The sequence below is a fragment of the Ursus arctos genome, unplaced genomic scaffold (genome assembly GCF_023065955.2).
Source record: "Ursus arctos isolate Adak ecotype North America unplaced genomic scaffold, UrsArc2.0 scaffold_4, whole genome shotgun sequence".
NCBI classification, from domain to species: domain Eukaryota; kingdom Metazoa; phylum Chordata; class Mammalia; order Carnivora; family Ursidae; genus Ursus; species Ursus arctos.
In genome coordinates this window covers 83,165,813-83,187,898 of record NW_026623056.1, presented here as the reverse complement: position 1 = coordinate 83,187,898, position 22,086 = coordinate 83,165,813, and the positions used below count along the sequence as shown (strand labels likewise).

At 54.4% G+C, this 22,086-nt stretch overlaps 1 protein-coding gene across 1 annotated transcript; it reads right to left on the bottom strand.

Annotated features, from left to right (window-relative positions):
- Positions 1-17,501: 17,501 nt before the first annotated feature.
- Positions 17,502-18,512, bottom strand: OLIG2 (oligodendrocyte transcription factor 2). Its single transcript, XM_026499483.2, has one exon. It carries the CDS (start codon positions 18,471-18,473, stop codon positions 17,502-17,504), a length of 972 nt encoding a protein of 323 aa, XP_026355268.1. The 5' UTR covers positions 18,474-18,512.
- Between the last annotated feature and the right edge of the window lie 3,574 nt (positions 18,513-22,086).

Below are 22,086 nucleotides of genomic sequence, written 5' to 3'. Positions count from 1 at the left end.
CCTGAGCCTGAGGCCAAACGCGATGCAGGAAAAGGCAGAACTCTAACATCAGCAAATTGGGTTTTGCTTTCCTTTGTTCTACCATTCCCCACCTCACTAAGGACAAGTGGTCCAGTTCCTGAACCCCCTGCTTTTTCTTCGAGATGAGTAGGTTGTTGACAAGGAAGCGACTCACAAGGTATGGACGCTTCATTGTGTCCTTATACCCCCCCCCCCCCGGACCTGCTGAAGGAGACAGGACCCGGCCAAGGAGAGGTTTTGGGGACACACTTGCCACTGCAGTGGGGTTTCGGAGCGCACACTGGTGAAGAGGGGTTGGAAGAACAGTTGGAAATTCAGCTGCTAAATGAATTCACGGTATGTGCCTGTGGGCAAAATATGTCCTGTCTTGGACCTCAGTTTCTTCATCTTTGGGATGGGGTCTCTGGAGTAGCCCACTGGGTCCGAATTACCGGGAGATTACAAACACACACTCCCGGCACCAGCCTCTGGACATGCGGACTCGCTAGGCTGGGGTCAGGCCCTCGCATGAGTGTTAAGAACAAACCAACCAACCGGCATGATGGTTTTGAGGCACAGCTGGGCTTGCAAGTCTTAACATTAGGGTGTAGGCCTTACTCTGCCCCGCAAGGGTTGACTTCGCTATTTTTATAGTCAGAAGGAGGCCAGAGTTCTCTGAGCAGAACAAACCCAAGGGTGCCCTAACTTTTACCATCACTCAGTTCCGGGCGCAAATCCAGTCCCCTTGCAGGGCTAGTTTAAATCCCCATCCTTCCTGAAGTCTCCCTCTCCTCTCGGACCCCTGGCCTCTTCTTTCTCTTTCCGTCTCCTAGAACATCCATTAGCCGTCGATGGTCTCACGTGTGCAGAAAAGCACTATTTGGTGTCATCATGCACCCTGCTGTCTCTTTAGCTGACCTTCCCAGAAGAGATGAACCTTTTGTGGGGGGACCCTTGTCTGCCTCCTGCCCCAGCACCGTGATTGCTGACTTACACTGGGTTGCTCTGAGCCGCTGGTGGCCGGGTCAGGCAGCCATCGCAGGGCGGCTAACCATCACTTCGCTCGTGTCATCCAGCTAGCTTAGCATCTGCTCTTGCGTCCTTTCCAGAGGTCATGAGACACTTTATTAATTTTAGTCACCGTCATGCAAATCTCCTGTGCATCTCTTCCTTGTGATTTCATTAGCCTGAAGGTCAGGGTTAGGTTCGTTCCATGACTTATTACATTTCTCAAACTGTAGGTGTTTTTGGAGCGTTTCGCCTTTGATTTGGGAAGCACTCTGCAACATCCACTCTCCTGGGTCAGAGTCATGCCTTTCTTACCCGTCGTTAATTATATATACTCATCCCAGGAAAAAAAAAAAAAGGAAAAGAATGAAGACTGTAAATTAGGAACATACATATGGAGAAAGGCGGGGATGGAGTTGGGGGTGCAGGGGGTGGGGGGAGCAGTGCCATATGCCAGACGGAGAACGCCTGCTCCTACGGTATCATGTTTCCTTGTTTTCCCGTCTCCTGATCTTGGTCTTCTCCCTTGTTATTGTTTTGTAGCCCTTTTTAAAAATCATAGTCCGTGCCAGTTATTATGTTGCTGTGATGGGGCAGGAGAATGGCTGCTTGAGAAGTTTTAGAGAGAGAAATAATGCTGTATGTCATCTCGCATGTTTCTGAGTCTGGGTGCCTCTAATCCTTGCTTTGTAAAGAATTTTCCTGAATTTCTAAGTGATCGAGCTCGGTGTAGCAGTAGTGCCTTGAAGTCAAGGTTCCCGATCCATCGGCTCTGATAAGGTGCATTCTGGATGTTCAAGGTGCAGATTAAAAGCATCCGGGCTCTAATTCAGAAGTGATGCTTGTTCAGTTTGTCGGCAGGTCTGAAACAGGCATGAGGCACGACCCTTGATCTGCACAGATGTGCGAATGCAGAGAACCCGTGACTGTTTTTGTTCTCACTTGTCCCTTGAACTCGCAGAACTCTGCAGCGTAAGTCACAGTGCAAAATAGAGTGCGTCCTATGAAGAAGACCTTAAGAGGTGGGTTCTCTTGTCCCTTGGTAAAACGGACCCATCCCTGCCCCGAGCAGCCTTTGTGGCACTGCTCTCTCTTTGTATCCTTTTTCCGGGGGAGCTGTCATCTGCTGTGCTTTTAATTATGTGTCCCTTAGGACGTGTCAGCCCTTTTCCACTCTCAGGGATTTTAATACTTCCTCCCAGTGTACCCTGCTCATCTGATTTCCCCCCTAATCTCATAAATCTCCTTCCACCAAATATTAATCCAGTGGTGATTAGTTTTCTCTGTGCCCACCTTTCACAACAGTGGAGTTTTTGTATAACACGTTCCGTGGGAGCAGCGCCCATAACTGCTTTGAGCAAGTCTTTGGTCGACACTGGTAAAAATAATCATAGACTAAGTGCAGTGTGGTAGCCTGGATTGGATACCCTCCAAGCTTTGTAACAGACAAAGGGCATTAGTGGAAAAGCTGATGAAACCCAGACAGAATCTGTGGTCCAGTTAATATCAGTGTTAACAACGTTAATTTCGTAGTTGTGCCAAATGCTCCAAGGGAACGTAAGATGTTAATATCCAAGCACATAGGAGCTCTCTGCACCTTCACGGCAGCCTTTCCGTGAGTCTAAAATTATCCCAAAGTGAAAAGTCAACTTAAAAATCCAAAAATTCTATGTAAGAGAAAAATTCAGCAGGAATACGTATAACAGGAAACAGCATCATCCCAATAAGCCTGGGATCTTAAATCCCCCCTCTGCATCTCACTAGCTATATGCTCTCTGGGCTTCTGTTTCCTCATCAGTAAAATAGGTGTAAAAATAGTCCTTGAATGAGTGCACCTGGAACGATGCAAAGCACATGGTTAGAGCCCAGTCAATGTGAACTTTTCTTATTGAAGTTTCACCAAATTCAGTCTGTACTTGGCGAGTCACATTATTGTGGGCTGTCTCATAATTTTAAACAGTTCCATGTGGGAAACCAAACAAATCAAGCTCCTTACATTTTCTTGATCCTAGAAAGTGTTCCAGAAATATCTAAGCAAAGTCAATCTTTCCATCTTCTCATTTCTCTTAGTTCGGGGGCTAAGTCTGTCACTAACGAGAGCCCTAAAGAAGAAAGAGTTTTAGCACAGTGAAGGGTTCAGATCAAAACCCTGTGTGGCTTTTTCCTCCTCTGCTTTGCTGAGCTCACAACAGGAGTGCTAAATGGAAGAAGAGCATTGGCTCCCAACTGGGGGCAATTTTGCTCCCCAGGGGACATTTGGCAATGTCTGGAGGCATTTTTGGTTGTCTAACTGGGAGTAGGGTGCTATTGGCATCTAGTGAGTAGAGGCCAGAGATACTAATAAACATTCTGCAATGGACAAGACAGCCCCCCATGACAAATAATTATCCAGCCCAAAGTATAACAGTGGTACACTGAGAAACCTGGAGTAGAGTTGCCAGCCATTTTATTACCCAATAGCACTTTTCCAGTTGAGGTCGTATGAACTCTGTCTTCCCTACGCAAAGAATGTGTTTATCTGCAATAGATCTTGGGAAAATTAAAGAACCTTCCAGAAGGTCATCAAAGACCATGGGAAAGTTTTTGTTGATGGTAGGCCTGCCTTCTAAAGCAAAGACTTTGGAACTCAAGTCTTCAAATATTTGAGTGGGGGAAGAAATGTGGGCAACGTAATAAGGGCTTCAGCAAAGGAAACATCATGTGCTTTTCTTGACTATTCATAAGGTATTAGAGCTAGTGATTTAGGTGGAAAGCTAAAACTGAAGAGAGAAATGAGTTTTCTGAAGAGGATGGAAAAAAACACCAGAGTTGTGGGTGTGGTAGGTGGGTTTGGGAGGAGAAGGATGAAGCATGGTGACGCCAGATGGCTCTCTTGAATGTCTATAACAGACTGGTCAAATTACCAGCTCTGCGATCCTTCCAGGGTCTGATCATCTTGAGCGGCACTGAACGGTGGTTTTCCTTGCTAATAGAATCAGTGCAAATAATGTTTTATGGTAAAAGACATACTTCTGACTTTGAAGAAACCGTCTACATTCTGGGCCTGGCCAGACTGTATTAGTCTGGGCAGCAGAAATATCATGAGTTGATGTGCCTGGTGATGCTGGACTACTAGAACATTCTGTGGCCTCTTTCTAGAGCTAGACTCTCCAGTACAGTAGCCGCTAGCCACAATGTGCCTATTTAACTTGAAATGAATTAAAATTAAATACAATTAAGTAAAATTTAAAATTCATTTCCTTGGTTTCACTGGCCACATTTCGAGTGCTCGAGGGCCGCATGTGGCTGGTGGCTACCACACTGGCCAGCATATCTACAGAACATGTCCATCATTGCAGAAAGTTCTACTGGACAGAGCTGCTGGAATCGAGCCCCTTCCTATTGCTCGTCTGGATGTTGCATCAGGACCGAAACTTGCCCGAAAGGACACAATGGAGAAATGGGCCATTGGTAAAACCCATTTTAATACACCAGGAAAACTCTGACCCGGACGTTCAAGAAGCATAGGGAAATAGCTGATGGGAAGTTAATTTTTAGGCAGAACAAAACTTATAAAGGTGAATCTAAAAAGAGGGATGAATGGGGGCAGGGCGCGAAGAGTGTGAATCAGGAAAGAGGAAAGCACATTCTACATTTTTATCAGGCAGGGGCACCTGGCTGGCTCAGTTGGGAGAGCGTGCACCTCTTGATCTCGGGATCGTGAGTCCATGCCCCATGTTGAGTGTAGACATTACTTAAAAAATACATTTTTTTATCAGGCAGAACCAGAAAAGTTCTAGGTCGCCAGTGATTCAGGCAAATAGAAATTTTGGGGTGTGTGGCCCATCTAGTCATCATGATTCAGGGTCTGCACCTGGCTTCCACCAGCCTGGGTTTGGGGAGATTGGATTCCACTGGATTCTGTGTGCCTGGTGTGGGTTATGGGTTTCTTTTTCTTTTCCTTTCTGACATACCGGAAGCAAAGGTGTGCGTCAGGGCTGGGATCCTTTCAGTGAGTGACAGGCCATGTAGGTAAGTTGAAAGAAAAAGATGTGTCCTGTAACGAGCTCCAAATAAGCTGTTGATTTGGAGTCTGGCTGAGTCTACACCGCTCCTCAAGGTGGGGTACAGAAGGCACCAAGTTTGGGGGGGTAGCTTTTCAAAGGCTGGGCATGAACGAGGGTCTTTATAACATGTTAGTTTACAAATGAATGGCTGTGTGGGGATGGGAGGTTGTCCAGTCCCCCTAAGGGGGAGAAGAGAGTCACTTACAGACCTCTGGGCTCTGCCCCTGAATATTGTGTGAGCTCACCTGTGAGTGGCTAATGTGCATTTTAAATGAGGTAATGAATTTAAATGTAAAAGGCCTTACCAACTTGCAATGGCTATCAAAATCTACATTTTAAAATTTTTATTTAAAAAAAATTTTTTTAAAGATTTTATTTATTTATTTATTGGGGCAGAGGGGGAGAGCATGAGCAGGGGGCGTGGCAGGCAGAGAGGGAGGGAGAAGCAGGGTCCCTGCTGAGCAGGGAGCCTGCCAGCTCCATCCCAGGACCCTGGGATCATGACTAAAATTTATCTTTTCTTCACCACTCATGTGGAAATTCATTCTCTTTCCTTTAGAAAACGGACTTCAGCCCGCTATACCAATCCTATAGCCTAAGTATTACTTGCTTCAATGCCCCTCCCCAAAGCCTACTTCTGACCTGCAGGACACTGGTCCTGGTAGCCTCATGTTCCTTCTTTCCCTGACCTCCCCCACTCCCCTTCCAGGAAGAATTCACTTGTTCAGGGCTCTCCGGATCCTCCTTGGTGTATTAATGATACCTTATAGATTGACCTGTGCGAACAGCTTGCTGCGTATTCCCTCCCAGGCAAGGAACATCTTACAGGCTTTCTGGAGACATCACACTGACCCCAACAATGGCATTAACAGGAGGAATGCTGAGCCCCCCACACAGCTGGTGGGGAGACAGTGGGATACATGCCAGCTTCCCAGGGCTCCCCTTGAACACCATGAAACTTATACGGACTTTGGGGACCAAATTGCTGGAGGAGGGGGTGCGGGGGCTGGAGACCGGCCTCCTTGTCTGTTTCAGAGTCAGAACAGAGAGGTTTGCAGGCTCTCTGGCTCCCTCCACCTCTGTGTGGACCTGGGGTGACATCTCTGAGCTGCTGCCTACCCTGTGCTACTGTCATCCCAGGAGTCCTTGTTCCAAGTGAGTCCCAGTGCCCAGCTCTGGGGACAGAAGCAAGAGGAGTAGGCCGGGTTACCTGGGCAGCTCTGTGGCTGGGGAAACATGTAGACAGTAGCTGACACTCCTGTCCCCTCTCCCAGGACCCAAGCTGCTGGCCCAGCCCAACCTGGCCACATCTTTGCTTCAAGGGAGGAGGGGGGTGGGAAGAGCAAAGGGGCTGGCTCCTGGGAGTTTTCTTGTTATTGGCAGAGAAGCGGTGGGGGGGGGGGGATGGACAATAGAGTAGACCAGGTGCTTTCCACTTAGCTACGTGTTTCCAGAGGAATTTCTCTGGAGCCTTACTTCGAAGTTGCAAAAGGCTGGGTTTTGTTTTCTTTGTGTTTTGTTTTGCTTTGGGGGTGGGGCTACTTTCTCCCACAGCGATTCACTGGGATGTGGGGAAAGCCAGAAGACAAACCCGCAGAGGGGAAGGGGAGGGAAATTTAAAATGAAAAGATTGAAAGTGTAAGCAAGGTGCATGAGCTTTCATGCTGGAACCGTATAGTGTGTATCTCCCGTTTCTGACTTTCGACGGCATGAAAATCACTTTTCAATTCTGTGGTGTGGTACAAACAGCCAAACCCCCAATAATTATTCCTTTACACACCTCTGCTCTCACTTCGAGCCCCAGACATGCAGGAGGGGCAGGACCCGCCTCCCCTTGGACAGCCGTCATCGCTCCATAGAGAAGCAGTGTTTTGATAACTGGGCCGAACTGGGAAGCACTGGGCTCTGCGTCCTGACCCAGGCAGGCGCGGCTGAGTGTTCTCACAGCCATCTGTTAGGCCTGTAATGCATGAGCACATTAGCACATGGCCCGCCAGCAGACTCGACATTGTTCTCCTGGCTGCGTTAGTTCAGCCGACCTCAACAAAGGGGACAGTTTTGCATTCAGGATAAATACAACCACTGAGGGTTTTTTTTTTTCCTTGGGATATTTAATGTTAAGGTTAACGCTAGCTGTCTGATTTGAAAAGTTGCAGCCACCCTCCCTCCCCCTCCGGCATGTTCTCATTCTGCTTGTGACAGTGATGGGGACGGTTTGTGGGAGCTGCTACTTTGCCCGGAAATACTTTTCCTCTTTTAGATATGCTCCCATCAGAAAGATTCGGCAAATTGACTATGGGTCCTTTTTTTTTTTTTTAACCCAAGGAGTTTGCCTCCCAAGGGATTAGAACAAATTGTCCAACTATGAATGTGTTTAATTTGAAGGGTCAGTCTTAAGCCTCAGGGTCTGGATTCTAGTTGTGCTCAGAAGGAACCCAAAGGACTTAAGGAGGTAGCCGAGAATGTTACAGATTTAGTAAATTTGTTGATCCTGATACATTATTTCAGAAAACCCCCGTCTTTGAGCCCATCCCAGGACCAGTATAAGACCAGCCTCTAAGCCTTATCTGTTTTTAGAATAGCATTTTAGGGAAGGCACACAGAGTTCAACAATGCACTTTGACAGGATCCTATTTTCCAAGTGTTTTTTTCTGTGGGAAGCCCAGTGAAGCTTCATGGCTCTTCTTTTCTGGTTAGGGAAGGGCTTGCTGGCAAAAATCATCTGTACACATTCATTCCATTCCAACAAATATTTGCTGAGTGCTTATTACGTGCTGGGCAGTGTTCTACTTCAAGGATCAGGATAAGCAAAGATTCTTGCCTCGTGGAACTTCCATTCCACTGACAAAGGTGGTAATAAACCATGAACTTAATAAATAAAAAAATACAGTATGGGGAAAGGAAAGGTGAGCAGAGTAAGGGGATTGGAAATGCCAGGGGTAGGCTGGAGTATTGAAAAGGAAGGAGGTGCAACTATTATCTCAATTTACAGAGCTTCCATGTTCCAAAAAGAAGTGTAAAACATCCCTGAGATAATGCTACCTTCCCTACATTAAAGCCCCCCCCCAAGTTCAACTCCACTTAGACAGGATCAGCTGACTACCCCCCTCCAATCAGGGTAGGTCTCAAAGATCTTACGTACTAAAAAAGGGCTTATTTCTTAAATCTGTTTTTCTATATGTATGTTGCCAACCTCCCCAAAGCAAAAGATGGGGTAACGGGATGGTAAATGTGTGTGGAATGAGAGATCAAGAAAACAGAGTCAGGATATCAATTTGTACACTCATCCGATGTCAGATCCTTTTGACCTAGCTTAATGTCCACTTCTTAACCATGCATGATGAGAACCTGTATGTGTTAGAAGTAAGTTGGCCATTTCATCACTAAATCACAGTTGCTAAATCTGGCTGGATACTCAGGAAGGGAATAAGTCAAAACGCTACCCACCTCGGCCATGCTTCTCACTAAGATTTGACCTCTGTAAGACCCAAAGTACAGAGGGGGGGGGGTCTGATCCACTGGGGGCACTGTGCAAGCCCCATGGTCTGTTGTAATGGGGTCGTTCCTTGACACAGGGTTGTGGCTGGCAGAAAAGGCATTGGGATCCTTTCTATGAGTGCCAGGGAGCGCTTTCGAGTTGCACAAAGTCACGGTGACTGTAACCTGAAATGGCCCTTGCCAAACTTTCCACTTTACAGATGAGTAGTTGGGGCCCAGAAAGGTCAATCCACTTGCCTTAGAACACCCAGCCTACTCAGAGATCTAGCTTATTAAACTCTTAGTCCAGACCTCTTTTCACCGCGATACCTTGCAGCAAGGACCTGAGGCCTTACTCAGAACTGAATGAAACTATGAACAGATGAATGGATGAACAAAATGTGATACATACATACAGAGGAATAGCACTCAGCCTTCAAAAGGAACTGAGAACTGACAGGTGCCACAGCATGGATGAACCTGAGAAACATGCCAAGTGGAAGAAACCAGACACAAAAGGTCACAGACTGTACAAGTCCACATATAGGAAGTCTCCAGAATAGGTCAATCCATAGAGACAGAAGGCAGATTTGTGGTTGCTTGGGACGGGGTGGGGCAGGGAGGCCAGTGACCTCATGATGGTTACAGGGTTTGACTTTGGAGTGATATGAATGGTTTGGAACTAGATCGAGGTGGAGTCTGCCCCACACTGTGAATGCCACTGAGTTGCTCACTTTAAAATGGTGAATTTCATGTGTATGAATTTCACCTCGATGAAAGCAAACAGAAAGAGGGGGATGAAGGGGAGAAGCTGGTGGGTTAAACACAACACTGTGGGCGTGAGGCATGAGGATGAGCAGATCTGCTAGGGGGTAAGTGGAGGTGGAACCCTAATCCTGCCTGGGCAGCAGGGGGTGGGGGAGGGGCAGAGAGAGGGTCAGCCCCCAGACTGAGGGGGTGCCCAAGCCTCTGCTGCAGGCCTTTGCCAGAGCCTGGGCTGCTCTAAGTCATTTCTTTCCCCTCCTGGCTGAGCCACCAGCACCCCTGGTGGCTTCATCAGCTGCACTGGTCTGAACAGCTGAGTGAGTTCAGAGTTGGGGGTATGGGGAGCCCCCAGCCCAACTCCCAAGAGGCCCCCACTGTTCCCGATTCTGGTTTCACTGGGGGAGTGTAGGTCCTTCTCCACTGTGCAATGTAAAGACTATTCAATGAGGACCAACTGAGCTCCCGGTCCTGCACCAGGCACCCTGGGGCATGTGAAGGTGAGAACGGGGGCCTTCCCTGCACTGGGGGGTTTAAGAACTCACTCTGTATATAGAGCTCAGAGATACTCTAGGCCTCTCCTGGGGTCCTGAGGCATACAGCGTCACCCCTCTTTCCATGTTGTAGGGCAGGTTTGTGACCAAGTTGGACAAGGATCTTACCTCTGAAGACCTTCCAGAAGGTTCAATCAGATGACACCCCAGCAGCCAGGCACACTTCCTCCTCCCTTGGCATGCTCTGTGTGCCAGACCCAGACCCAGGTTGTCCCTTTCAAGCCTAATGCCCTGTGAAAATGGTACTAGCATCACGTCCATTTTGCAGATAAGGAAGCTGAGGCTCAGAAAGCCCACATCTTCTTCATGTTCAAGGTCACACAGCCGGTGGATCCTGGCCAAGGTAGCATTACTACCACATACCCAATTACTCAACCATGGTCTCCATGGTGCTCAACCCACCCAGCCGTGACCTACATAACCATGGCTGCTTCTTGGGGGCCCAAGCTCACATTCGAGGGTTGAGATCTGGCAGCAGCCACACCCTGGCCAGGCTCTGGGGCCCAGGGCATCTATTCACAGCTGGGGCCAGGCAGGAGATGACATAATTGTCAGGGAGTATTATTCATTATTCCATTTATCTAAGGAGGGACAGAGGCTCTGGCTCTGTGGTGTTGGGGCCTAAGTCTGAACACAAATACCCTGGGTAAAAACAAAGATGCCCATCCTACTCTAAGTCTCAATGTCCCCCATCAGTGTGTGATTCCCAGGTGGCTTACACTCCTGTCTCAGTCCCTACACTCCAGAAACTTCCTCCTTCCCTGCCTCCTCCATTGACTCCCATTGCGCAGAGGCTCTCATCTCGCAGGCACATCTAGATAGGAAGGCCTTCAAACTAGTTCCCACCGCGGGGGGAGCCTCACCATCAAGGATGGTAGGCTTTCCAGAATTGTCTACACTCCACTGAAGCAGAGGCTATAAATTCCACTGGCACACACAGAGAACATCAAAAGGAATTGTTTTCGCCCATGACACAGTCCCTGTGGGCTAGAGGTTCCCGGGAGGTGGGCCAGGGGACCCGGAGCGTTCTGGTATCTGAGTTAGACCCTGATCTGCCACGGAGCTTCGGAGCTTCGGAGCTTCGGTGTTCACACAACCTGACTCCGTTCTCCGGAAGAGGAAACCGGTTCAGAGAGCACCCACGCAGCTTCTGAGAGGCCACGCCAGCCCTGCTCTGCAAGTCTGCTTCCACTGCCAAGATTTCAGGGTCAGTGAATCGCTCAAGGTCCTGCTTGTGCCCCTTGGCGGACTTTTGCTTGGCCCTTGCCCTGGGCTCCAGGACTTGGGCCTTGAGCGCCCAGGACTCAGAGAGCCCCGGCTGGGCTTGGAGGGAAGGGAGGCGGGGAGGTCCTAGGAGACCTAGAAGCTCCTGGGCAGGGACAGACTTCAGCTCTCAGGTCAGTCAAGGAGGAAAGAGGTAAACAGGGCTGTTCACCCAGCATCCAGAGCTCAGCAGGGCCGAGGGCTTCCAGCTCCTAAGGCCACTGCTTCGGAGTTCCAGGCTCGCGGCTCGACGAGGCCGGGTGAGAGCGAACTCGCGGGCAGGAGGCTGCGCGCGCGGACTCCGGGGCACGGACGCGGCTGCGAGCGCCCCGCGGGGGTCGGTGAGCCCGGGGTCTTCCCTCGCGACGCCGCTTGGCCCCAGCGCCAACTGAGGCGCCTCGGGCCGGATCTGCGTGCCACCCTCTCGGGGGACCCCAACCACTTCCACGACCAGTGGATTCAGAGGCGGTGCGGCCGCCTGGGAAGAAAAGCTCCCAAACGAAAGTCGCACCCGGTCCGAAGCAGTTACTTAAAACCCGGCCGGTGTGGGCGGTGCTGGGGCAGCCAGAGGGCGGGGCGGGCCCGCGGAGGCCGGGGGTGCGCGCCCCGCGGGGACCCGGCTGCCCCGCCGCGCCTACCCATTTTGCCTACGCGAGATCCGGGAAGCAAGGAGCAGAGGGGCCGCGGGCTCGCGGTTCCGCGTGAGGCCGCCCAGCCGCGACGTGGCGGCCGGAGGACCCCAAGTGAAGACGCAGCCTGCAAAGCCCGCGCCCAGCCGGGCCGTGCTGGTGAACCGCACCACATCCAGGGGTTGCAAACGGGGAGCCCGCGGGCCAGTGCGGCCCACTTGCTTGTCTCTGGGGCCCTCGGCGTGCGGTAAAGTAGGGCCCGAGGTGCCCCGGGAGGACAGCGCGCACCCCCAGCTCCCCGCGGCGCCTGCCGCTTTCTCGGGTCTTCCCTCAGCTGGACCGCGCAGGTGTCGGTCTGGCCCCTGCGGGCATTTCAGTTTGCGACTCCTTTCCGAATAACCACTCGGGGTGTGGACTGCACAACCGGGCCAGGGCTGTGGCAGCTATCTGGGCACGAAGCACAGTCACTGTCGGCGCGGCGGGCCGCCCTAATATAGGGGCCGCCTCATCTCACCTGCCCTGGCCCTTCCTCCGCCCGCGCGCCGCGCCACGCGCCCACCCCAGCCCGCTAATGACAAAGCCTTTCGGCATCGCCCGCCGCCCACATGGGGGCATCGGGGACAGATGGGTCCAGGCATAAAGAGGGAGCACTAGGGGCGTCACCTAAGGGGGCTGGGGCGGGGAGAGGGGCGGGGAGGAGCTCGGACGATTTTCCAGGCGGCGCTGAGACAGTCTGGGACATCGGCGCGGGGGAGGGGGGGTGCGCAGCGGAGGGCCTGGGTAGGGCGGGACGACATCGCAGAGGTGGGCTCTGGAGCGGCTCTCGAAATACAGCTTTGGCACCTCATTTACTAGCTATGCCCCTGGGCCATTCACTTACCCTCTCTGTGCCTCAGTATCCTCGCCTGTAAAATGTAATAATAATAGCACCATCCTCAAAGGGCCACGGTGAGAATTGAATGAGTTGACACACTAAAGCTCTCAGCGCCGTGCTCTATACCGAGGAGCCTAGAATACTTGTTGGCACCTCCTCTTCCAGCCTCCTCCGCCTACTATTAGTATCCTCAACTCCCCAGGGATACCTCCCTGCTGCCTCCTTGCTCCCAGATAGGCTGCATATGTTCCTCATTGCAGAGCCCCCCTCCTCCCAGTAACCCGGGTCGACCTCGCAGGCCAATAGCAGGGACACTGCCCCTGAAGAGAGAGATGGGGAGCAGGGATGTGAGCTCCCGGAATCCTCAGAGCTCTGGCCCTCCACGTCCCAGTCCCCTTAGGTCCCCATCTCTGTTTTGCCTAGAATGGCCCCTCACTCTGGCAGGGAACCCCAGGGATCTAGCCTGTGGGCTGCCTCCAGCCTTCAAACCAAGGAGAGGCATGCTGACTCTTGCTGTCCTTCTCCCCAGCCAGGGTGGGATTCAATATAGCAACTACTTATCCTAAGAACCATCAGACCTGATTCTGGCCTCCCTTAAGGGTTTGCAGAGACAGTGACTGGGGGCTGTCACCAGCCAGGGGTCTTGAGACTCTTGGTGTAGGGCCCCTGTCAAAGACACCCCCCCCCCCCCGCGCAATAATTCCTCCTAGTACTATGAGGCACCTGTGTGGGGACTGGGAACTTGGCCCAAAGTCTGTATTAAAAGAGGGACTTAACATGGAGCTTGTATAGAGGATCCTTTGTCTTAGACGAACTTCTGGGGGCACGAAGGTGTTTACTTAATAGAGGGAGTTCAGACCCATTGTTAGGTCCATTCTGCCTTAAATTCTCCAGCACTCTGAGTGTCTAGGGGGCTTTCAAATCCAATGCACTGGCCCCAGAGCTCTTCACGGGTTCCTGTCTGGGAATGAGGACAGGTCCTACATGCAGGGCTGCCCCACCCCAGACTGCCCTGTTGTTTAGGTCTTCCTATAGCCATCCTCATTGGGAGTGACACCTTGGGTCTCAACAGCACATTCCCAGGCTGAGATGAACACTAGGTCTGAGGGTTTGCTTGGTCCCTGGGCTCGCTGTCCCAGAAATGTGGAGTTTCAACTCTTCGGGCGCCAGAGGCATTGGGCAGTCCTCCAACACTGTGTCCAGGGAATCATCATTTCTCAGTGACCCCTGCCCAGTAAGAGAATGAGGAGGAAGGACAGGGCTCTGGAGCACAGAGGCCCTGCAAGAGGTTCTGTCCCTTAACCTCGAGCTGAGCTCTTGGAGGGGATCTCAGAGACCTTGGGGTCTAGTGACAGAAGTCCCTGGCTCTGCGGCTGAGAGCCTGGAAGCAAGGGGGTCATGGGGCAGGTGGGGAAGCGGAGCTGGGACTCAGTGCAGGAGAAAACCTCTGGACTAATACTTCCGGAGAGGGCATCCCCCCTGACAGTGCCCTGCAGACCGGGCCAGGCCTGGACAGTTATTCGACCTCCTTTTCCTTTCCCCTCTCTCTCAGTGGGGGGCCCACCCCCCAGTTAAGGACCCTCGGAAGTCTGACAGTTTGCATAACATCTTCTCCCGCCCTACTCCGAAGCCCAGCAGGGGTCCTGAGTCCCCCACCCCGGCCCCTGCCAGTCCAGGGCCACCCTCCCTTGAGGAGCCACCTGCCCTGGGCAGCTATGCGTGTCCCGTGTCCCCGTGTGCGCCTCCGCAGCGGCCGAGGATGCTCCTCTCTCACACATGGAGGCTGAGATCCCTGGCTGGGCCCGCAGTTTAGGCGGGCGACTCCTGGAAGGGCTGGGATCCTGGGGGGATCCAGCTCCTCCTTCGTCGGAGGCCTGGGTCCAGCCTGGCTGGTGGCTGGACTCTGGCAGAGAGCTTGGGTGTGAGAAGACCTAGTTCCTTTCCTTTCATGCCCCTGTCTGCATACACCGTGCACACCAGGAGCCCGTACACGTGTGCTGACAGCCTAGGCTTCCAGTGGGTGAAGGAAACGGCTACTGCAACCAAGGAGCCCCCAACCCCGTTCCCTGGGTTCTGAGCTCCCACCCCGAGTTCAAGCCTCTCCCAGTCCTTCCGTATGTGTCTGCTGCTGCAACCTGACCCATTTTGAATTCTTAACAAATTTCGTTTCAAATGGGATTTCGAAAAAAAAGCTCCTAGATCCTGCCCTACCCTCTTCTTGAAATTGCCTGGGGAGGCCCGAGTCCCTGTCCTCTTCCTTCCTCTTCCCCAGCAGCTCGGCCTCCTCCAGGCTTTCGGCGTTCGGCGAAAAGCAGAGCGGAAAGGAGGCCTACTGCACCGGACCTCCAGGCGCCTGCTGTTGTGCTCCGCACACCTGCTAGTCACCCAGGAGCACCTGTCCCTGAGCCAGGGTATGGAGCCACCTTCAGTCCTGCACAGGGAGAATCTGCCTGGGACGGAATCAGGGCCCTCAAAAAAGGAGGTTAAGACCAGGGAAACCTTCTCCACCCCCAGGTGTCCGCCAGCGGCCACCAAAGACATCGTAAGCGAGAGGCGCCAGGGCTGGGGAACTGGCCTCTGCGCCCGTACCAGTCGCTGCTTTCAAGGGAGCGCGTTCTCCCTTAAGCCTCGCAGGCCGAGGGACTGCAACATGGTCTGTCTTCCTTGACCAGAAAGGCCGAAGCTTTTCTATTTTTACCCAGAATCTCATTTGTTTTACCCAAGTCCGAAACGTGCATCGCAGCTTTGGATTGTGAGGAACCCAGTGACGGCGAGAAGAGAGGTGAACCGAGGGAAGGGCACGGAGGCCGGACGCGGTTCAGGAGAGTCTCGCTCCAGGCTGGCGGTTCCCAGCACCTAACACTTTGCAGTTCAAGGCCGGCGTGGACGCCCGGGGAGGGTCGTGCACAGCGCGCGGACGGGAGAGAAGGGTTAGCGGATCCCGCGCCCGACACTCCCGCCGCGCTCTGCCCGGAGCGCACCAGCGCCGCGGGCCGGAGGGCCCCAAGTGGCTGGTCCTCAGCTGAAGCCTAAGGATGCCACCCGAGCAGAATGGGGGTGGGCGGCTGCCTCTGAGCCCAAAGGGAAAAAAAAGTCCCTGTAAAACTGGAGGCCTGAGCTCCGGGACCCCCAGCGGAAGGCATGGCCCTCGCCCCCTAGGCCCCAAATTCCGTGCGCTGGGAGGGAAATTTTCACTTTCAACTAACTCAGTCCTCAACCGAAGGGAAAAAAGAGTTCCGGATTAGGCGTTGGAAAATCAAAATAACAAGAGAGCTGTGAGAAACACCCCGAAGAGGTGCTCAGAACAAGTTTTAAAGAGGACGTAAGTGTGTTTGTTGGGGTGGGGGGTTGGCGGGAGAATAGTCAAACACACCCCTCATCTTTCTCCAGGGTGAAACCAACCGAATGGTTCCCAGATCCGGCTCCCCGGCAAAGAGTCCTGCACCCCCTTCCCTGGCGGCTCCCCGCAACTCCTCCCACCCACAGGGCTGGAAAACATCCGACTTACTTTAAATTTTATTTAAAATCTCAACACTCGATCATTTATTTCGTTTTTGCAACCAAACAAGTAATAAATATTATTTAGCACTTTTTTCTTTTTACAAAAATAAAACAGATGATACACTCTGTGCAAGGGACAGCGGTCAGAGGAAGGATGTTACGTGGCAGACGCTGTGAAGCCCATATTGCGACGCTGGGAGGGCCGAACCGGTTTGCGAGGACGCAGGAAGCACGTGGAAAAGTTTGTCATTTGTGTTAAACGTGGCAAAAAGAAGCCAATATAGAGGGAACCCGACTTCGCCTCTGGAGGGGCTGGCAGTCACGTGAGCAGACGGCTTAGCAGCACGCACTTACCTCATTATTGATCATATATTTACACATCCAAGAAAGAAAAAATTTAAAAAGCCAACAGAACTCCCAAATAACCCAAACTATATTCACAGCAACAGCCTTTGAGTTCTGTCAAACCCTCAGGTATCAGAATGACTGCCCCCAATCGGGTAATAAACCAAATCACTTTGTGCTTAGAGACGGAAAGAACGGGAAGGAGGGAGAGTCTGTTTTAAAATAACTAAAAAAACACCCGCCCCCAAAGTCGACAGTTTTAGATTATTCCAACCCACAAGTGGTTCTATTCTGACCTTCTATAAAGCTTGCTCGCACTGCTGAAAAAGGAACGTAGACAGATTTATTAGAAAACCACAAACCCCCAAACCAATAGGAGCGACAGGGAGGAACGGCAACAGTTCTCGGACCGTTGTGGCTTTACCCAGATTGGACACGACCGTAAGTGCTTCTTTCTGGTACCGAATGCCAGCTTCCAACTAACTCGTAGCCCCTGGCCCTGGGCCAGGGACGACCCTGGAGGCCGAGGCCCGACGGCCGCTGGCGGAGCGCAGCTTCCCCCGAGTCTCCACCCGCCGGGAACCTAGGAAGGAGAGGCAGTCGCCCACGCTGGCCTCCGTCCCCCTCGCCCCCATTTAACGAAGTGCTGCCCGGGCCGAGTGAGGCCCTGTTCGCGAGGAAACCACCGTTTTAAGAATCCACTTTCTTGGGAATGGGCGGGGGAGGGGTGTCGAGGGAGGGATGCACCTAGCAGTGCTTTCTTATAAAATGGTGTCTATCGGAGCAGCGCTGTTTAAAGCCAGAGAGGGCTGAACCGGGTCCCAGAGCGAACGCCCCTCTCACTCCCCACTGTTCAGTGAGCGCCCTCCATTGCTCCGGCTCCCCAGTGCGGGTGTCCTCACCATTGCCCCCACCCCCACCCCCAGCCCCAGGTCCTGCGCTCCTCGGAGCTGAGCTCCCGGGCCCCCGGTGCCGGCCGGTCTGTGCTTCCCCGCAGCCTCCGGGTCCCTCCGCTCGCCAGATCGCGCCGGCGCCGGCCAGCTCACTTGGCGTCGGAGGTGAGGCGGGGCAGGCTGCCTGCACCCATGGCCGACACGTGGTGGTGCGGCGGTGGCACCTGACACATGCTGCAGGGGCAGGGCATGCCGCCCCAGTGCTGGAAGCCGCCGCTGCCCCCACTGCCGCCGCCCCCGCCCCCCAGCGGGGCCGCCGCCGCAGCCGACGGGGACTTGAGCAGGCCGTGCGGGGGCCGGATGGAGCCCACCGACGACAACCCGGAACCAGGCAGGGAGGCGCTGGACACCGCGGCGGCGGCCGCGGCGGCGGCCGCGGCGGCGGCGGCGGGAGGCAGGATGGGGTGGTGCACCGCGGGGTGGTGTGCGGCGTGCGCGGCGGCCGCGGGGTGCGCCGTGGCAGCGGGCAGGGGCGCCGAGTGCGCCAGACCACCGCAGGCTGACGGGTGGAAGCCCGCGTGGTGGCCGCCGTAGATCTCGCTCACCAGTCGCTTCATCTCCTCCAGCGAGTTGGTGAGCATGAGGATGTAGTTGCGCGCCAGCAGCAGCGTGGCGATCTTGGAGAGCTTGCGCACCGACGGGCCGTGCGCGTAAGGCATGACCTCGCGCAGCCCGTCCATGGCGATGTTGAGGTCGTGCATGCGCTTGCGCTCGCGGCTGTTGATCTTGAGGCGTAGCTGCTGCAGCTCGGGCTCCGTCATCTGCTTCTTGTCCTTCTTGGTGGACGACGCAGCCGCCGACGAAGTGGACGACGAAGTGCTGGACGAGGAGGACTTGAAGCCGCTGCCGCCCAGCTTGTCCCCGGGGTGCGCGCCCGCCGCGCCCATGGCGCCGCGCAGCTCTGCGCTCAGCTCTGGCGGGCAGTCGCTCGGCGTGGACGAGGACACTGTGCCTCCCGTGAAGCCGCTGCCGCCGCTGCCTTTGCTCCGGGCCGGCAGAAAAAGGTCATCGGGCTCTGGCGACGACGGGCGACTGGACACCAGGCTGGCGTCCGAGTCCATGGCCCCGAGGGATAGTCGCAGCTTTTGCAGGGTCCTCCCTCCCTCCCTCGGCCCTCGGAGCTTTACGCACGCCTCCTGCGAAGAAACAGGAGAGAGAGATCGAAATCGAGCGTGAGGCACTCAGAAAGAGAGCGAGAAGCTGCTCCCGCCTGCACCGCAGCGCGCGGCCCAGGTGCGGGTGGCCGGTCGCTCCGTGTCCACCTCGCTGTGTCTGGCCTTCCTTCCAGGGGCACGCAGGTACGCGCGTAGTAATCCGCTTCTTTCCCTCCCACCGCTTCCTCCGCTCCCATCCACAGGTTGTTTTATTCCAGGGAGCATCGGACGCCCCTCGGCGAGGGTGGCATTCTAGAGGCTTTATGCCTTCAATTAGGAACGGGGAGGCTGAATCCCCAGGGCTGGAATGGCAAGGGAGGGTTTTTCTTTGGGATGGTGGAGATCTAAATAGAGAAGTATTTATTTGGTTTCTCAAACGCTTCGACCTTATCTCCATCGACACCGCGCAACAAACACACACAGGCACCCAGCGCCCGCGAGCCTAGATAACATGCGCTGCGTCCGGGGGGCCGCCCGGAGCTTGCCAGCTGACCGGGACTTGGCCAGAAGGGACTTAGGTCGCCCCGACTTCTCGCGTTTGGGCGAAGGGGATGCTGCGATGAGTGTGGGGAGAGTCAGAACAGCGAAGCCACTCGGGAGAACTGGCCGGCAGGGGCAGGACCGGGGCCCTCTCTAACGGAGCTTCCTGGGTCGGAGGCGAGTTGAGGGGGGTATGTCCCTGGGATATAGGCTGGGGCTGCTGGGGGGCGGGGACACTTACTGTGGATGCAATGAGAGGAGCTCGTTCCCAAAAGCCGCAGCGGAGAACCGGGCTCCGGGAGCTGAGGTCGCGTTGGTCTATAATAAGCATCCGCACCTTTCGGGGCTCTGCCGGTTTTTATAGCCCGGTGGCGGCAGCGACCGCGGCGGCGGTGGCCGAGGGGGGGGCGGGGAACAATGTGCGGGTCCTGGAGGGGCCGCCGCGCCAACGAGCTGGGCCCGCCCGGGGGGCTGGGAAGCTGATGTCATCCGGGCTAATTCCGCTCAATGAAAGTCGCCCGGCCCGCACACGCCTCCTCCCCGCGCACAGCCAATGGGCGTCGGCGGCCGGGAGATTCTTGGGGAGGGACTGGAGGAGGAACCCGCGGAGGGGGTGTGAGAGGCGAGGGGGAGGAGAAGGGCGGGCTTGCCGGGGAAGTACCGAGGGCAGAATAGAATGCAGTTGAGATAGAGGGAGAGAGAGAGAGGGAGCGTTGTCAAGTTTCTATGAAAATACGGTGACCACAGAGTCAGACTGGGGGATGGGGTGGGCTGGAGGTTCTGCAGACGAACTAACCTGATACCCTACGCGATCGATCTTTTGGGGATGTGCACGAATTACCCTGGCGATTCAGGGACTGGGGCTGGAGTCTTCTGCTTTTCATCTCTCTCTGGGTTCTCGCGGCCTGTTCCTATCTAAGGGTTTCATCACCACGTGGGCATTTTGAACCCCCAATGTAAACGACAACCAAGCACAAAGCTCCTACTTTCTTAAGCTAAGCGCGCCTCCGGGAGCTGGCCGTTGCGGCTCCTCCGCGGGCGGCTGGTAGCGCCCCCAGCTGGGGGCAGGGCCTTGCGAGGCAGAGGGCGGGGAAGGAAGTAGGGGACCTATTCCTGAAAGGTGTTTTGAAAGAAATCACAACTCTTCATAAAGTCGGGAAAGGTGTAGACACAGGGATGAGATATTTCCCTACAGTAACCGCACTAACAGAAGGGCAGAGTCTAGAGCCCAAGGTTAAAGCCCCCCCCCCCATTTATTAGCTCTGGAACCGATGAAGGTATTTTCAGCATCACCTTGCGGTCATCCCCACGCCATGGAGGAGGAGGGAAACGCTAGTTTGTTTGGGGGAGGGGAAGCCTAAGGCCTAGGCAAGACTTCCCCAGGCCTGGGGCCAGATGGTGAGATCCAGCTACTCGCGGCCGGATTCAGACACGTTTTACCAATAACAGCTTGGCCGCTAACCCCAGAAACTCCTGCCCATCAGGGATTAAACCTGGTCTTAGAGAAGCGGCTAACTGAGGTAGTTTAGTGGTACTAACGCATCTACCCGTTTTACAGATGGGAAAGTCAAGAGACTGTGCAGCAATCCTACTGAAAACATTGCTAACCCTTTACAGCGCAGGTGCCGGCGTTCTTTACAGTAGTGGCAGCCGTGCGTCTCTAACCTCTTCCCTGAGCTGGATCCCTTACATCCGTACCTTTCCAGTACAGAAGTTTGGTTCTGCAGCTCCTGGACCCCCGGCCCTTTATACTGCACAGGCACAAACACAAACACACCCCCGCCCTCCCTCCTCTGTTTAGTGGTTGTTTGGGAACTTTTACTTTGCATGTATGGCTTTAAAAACAAAGAAAGTAATTCTCTTTCAAATTGAGAAAGCACAAAATAAATACAAAAATAAGCCCTCGGTCTTGCTCCGGTGTCTGGGTAAGACGAGGATAGAAAACCCAGCAGGCTCTCGCCTTCGCCCCCATCTCAATGCTTTCTGGAGCATTATTTTTCAACTCGCGTGTTTCCCAGTTGGCTCTGCAGCCATCCGTTAAATTTGTGCTTAAAACATGAAGAACTGAAGCGTGGAGCTACGTCGTGCAACGGTTATGGAGGACGACCCATAACCCATAACCGTTGAATTAGGAGAATCTGCACATGGTCCCGCTCAGGGAGCGGGGGTGGGGAGCAGGAATAGCTCGGGTATTAGAGGATAGTTCCTTTGGGCCTCTCCGACCACAGGCAGTGAGGACATTCATGGGAATGTGAGCTGTGGGCCACCAGCCCAGGCGCGGACTTGTGCCCACGCACGCCTGTGTATCTAATAAACACCGGCAGGCGCACCGTGCGCGCGCCTGGGTTGCAGACGCTGAGGTTAGTCCAGAGGGTGGCACGTGTCCTGGAGCCCGGTTCCTTCTTTTGTTGCTTGCCGCCAGCGACTGTCCTGCGTCCTGAGGTCCGGGAGAGTGCGCGGTCCGCGGTTCTTCGCGGGCTTGCGCCAGTGGCTGGAGTTGGAGCCCCGGGCGAAGGTTCAGGGGCCCATTCTGGCGCCGTGCGTATTTAGAGCCTGGAAGGGGAGAGTCCAGAGGCAGGAAAGCTGGCTTACTCGCGAGGTTCCCGCGTGAACACCCATATGGACGCTCCAGGCCACAGCCCCGTGCTACCCAGCCAGGGCAGGGGCGGCTGTTCTGGGCTGTGCCGCGGAACGTCGCGGTCTTCACGCTCCACGCCCGGAGCTCGGGCTGGCAGCTCTAGGCTGTACACCCCTTCTCCAGCAGCATCCCCCAACATTCTATGGTTGCCAGAAAGCTGCTCGGGAGATAGGGGCAGTCTGTGTTCCCCAGGGCAAATCGATCGCTGGACTCATCTCTCTGGGTCTCCAAGTCTTCCTACCCCCTGCAGGAATAATCGAAAACAAGAGCAGGGCCGCTGGCGCTTGCCCTCGTGCGTCCTGGAGGTGTCCTGGCATTTGCTCTGGCCTTGAGCCTGGCGCCTTGTGTGCACGTCCTGGGTGGGTCCCGGGCGACGCCGCAGCCGCTTCCCGCGAAACTGAG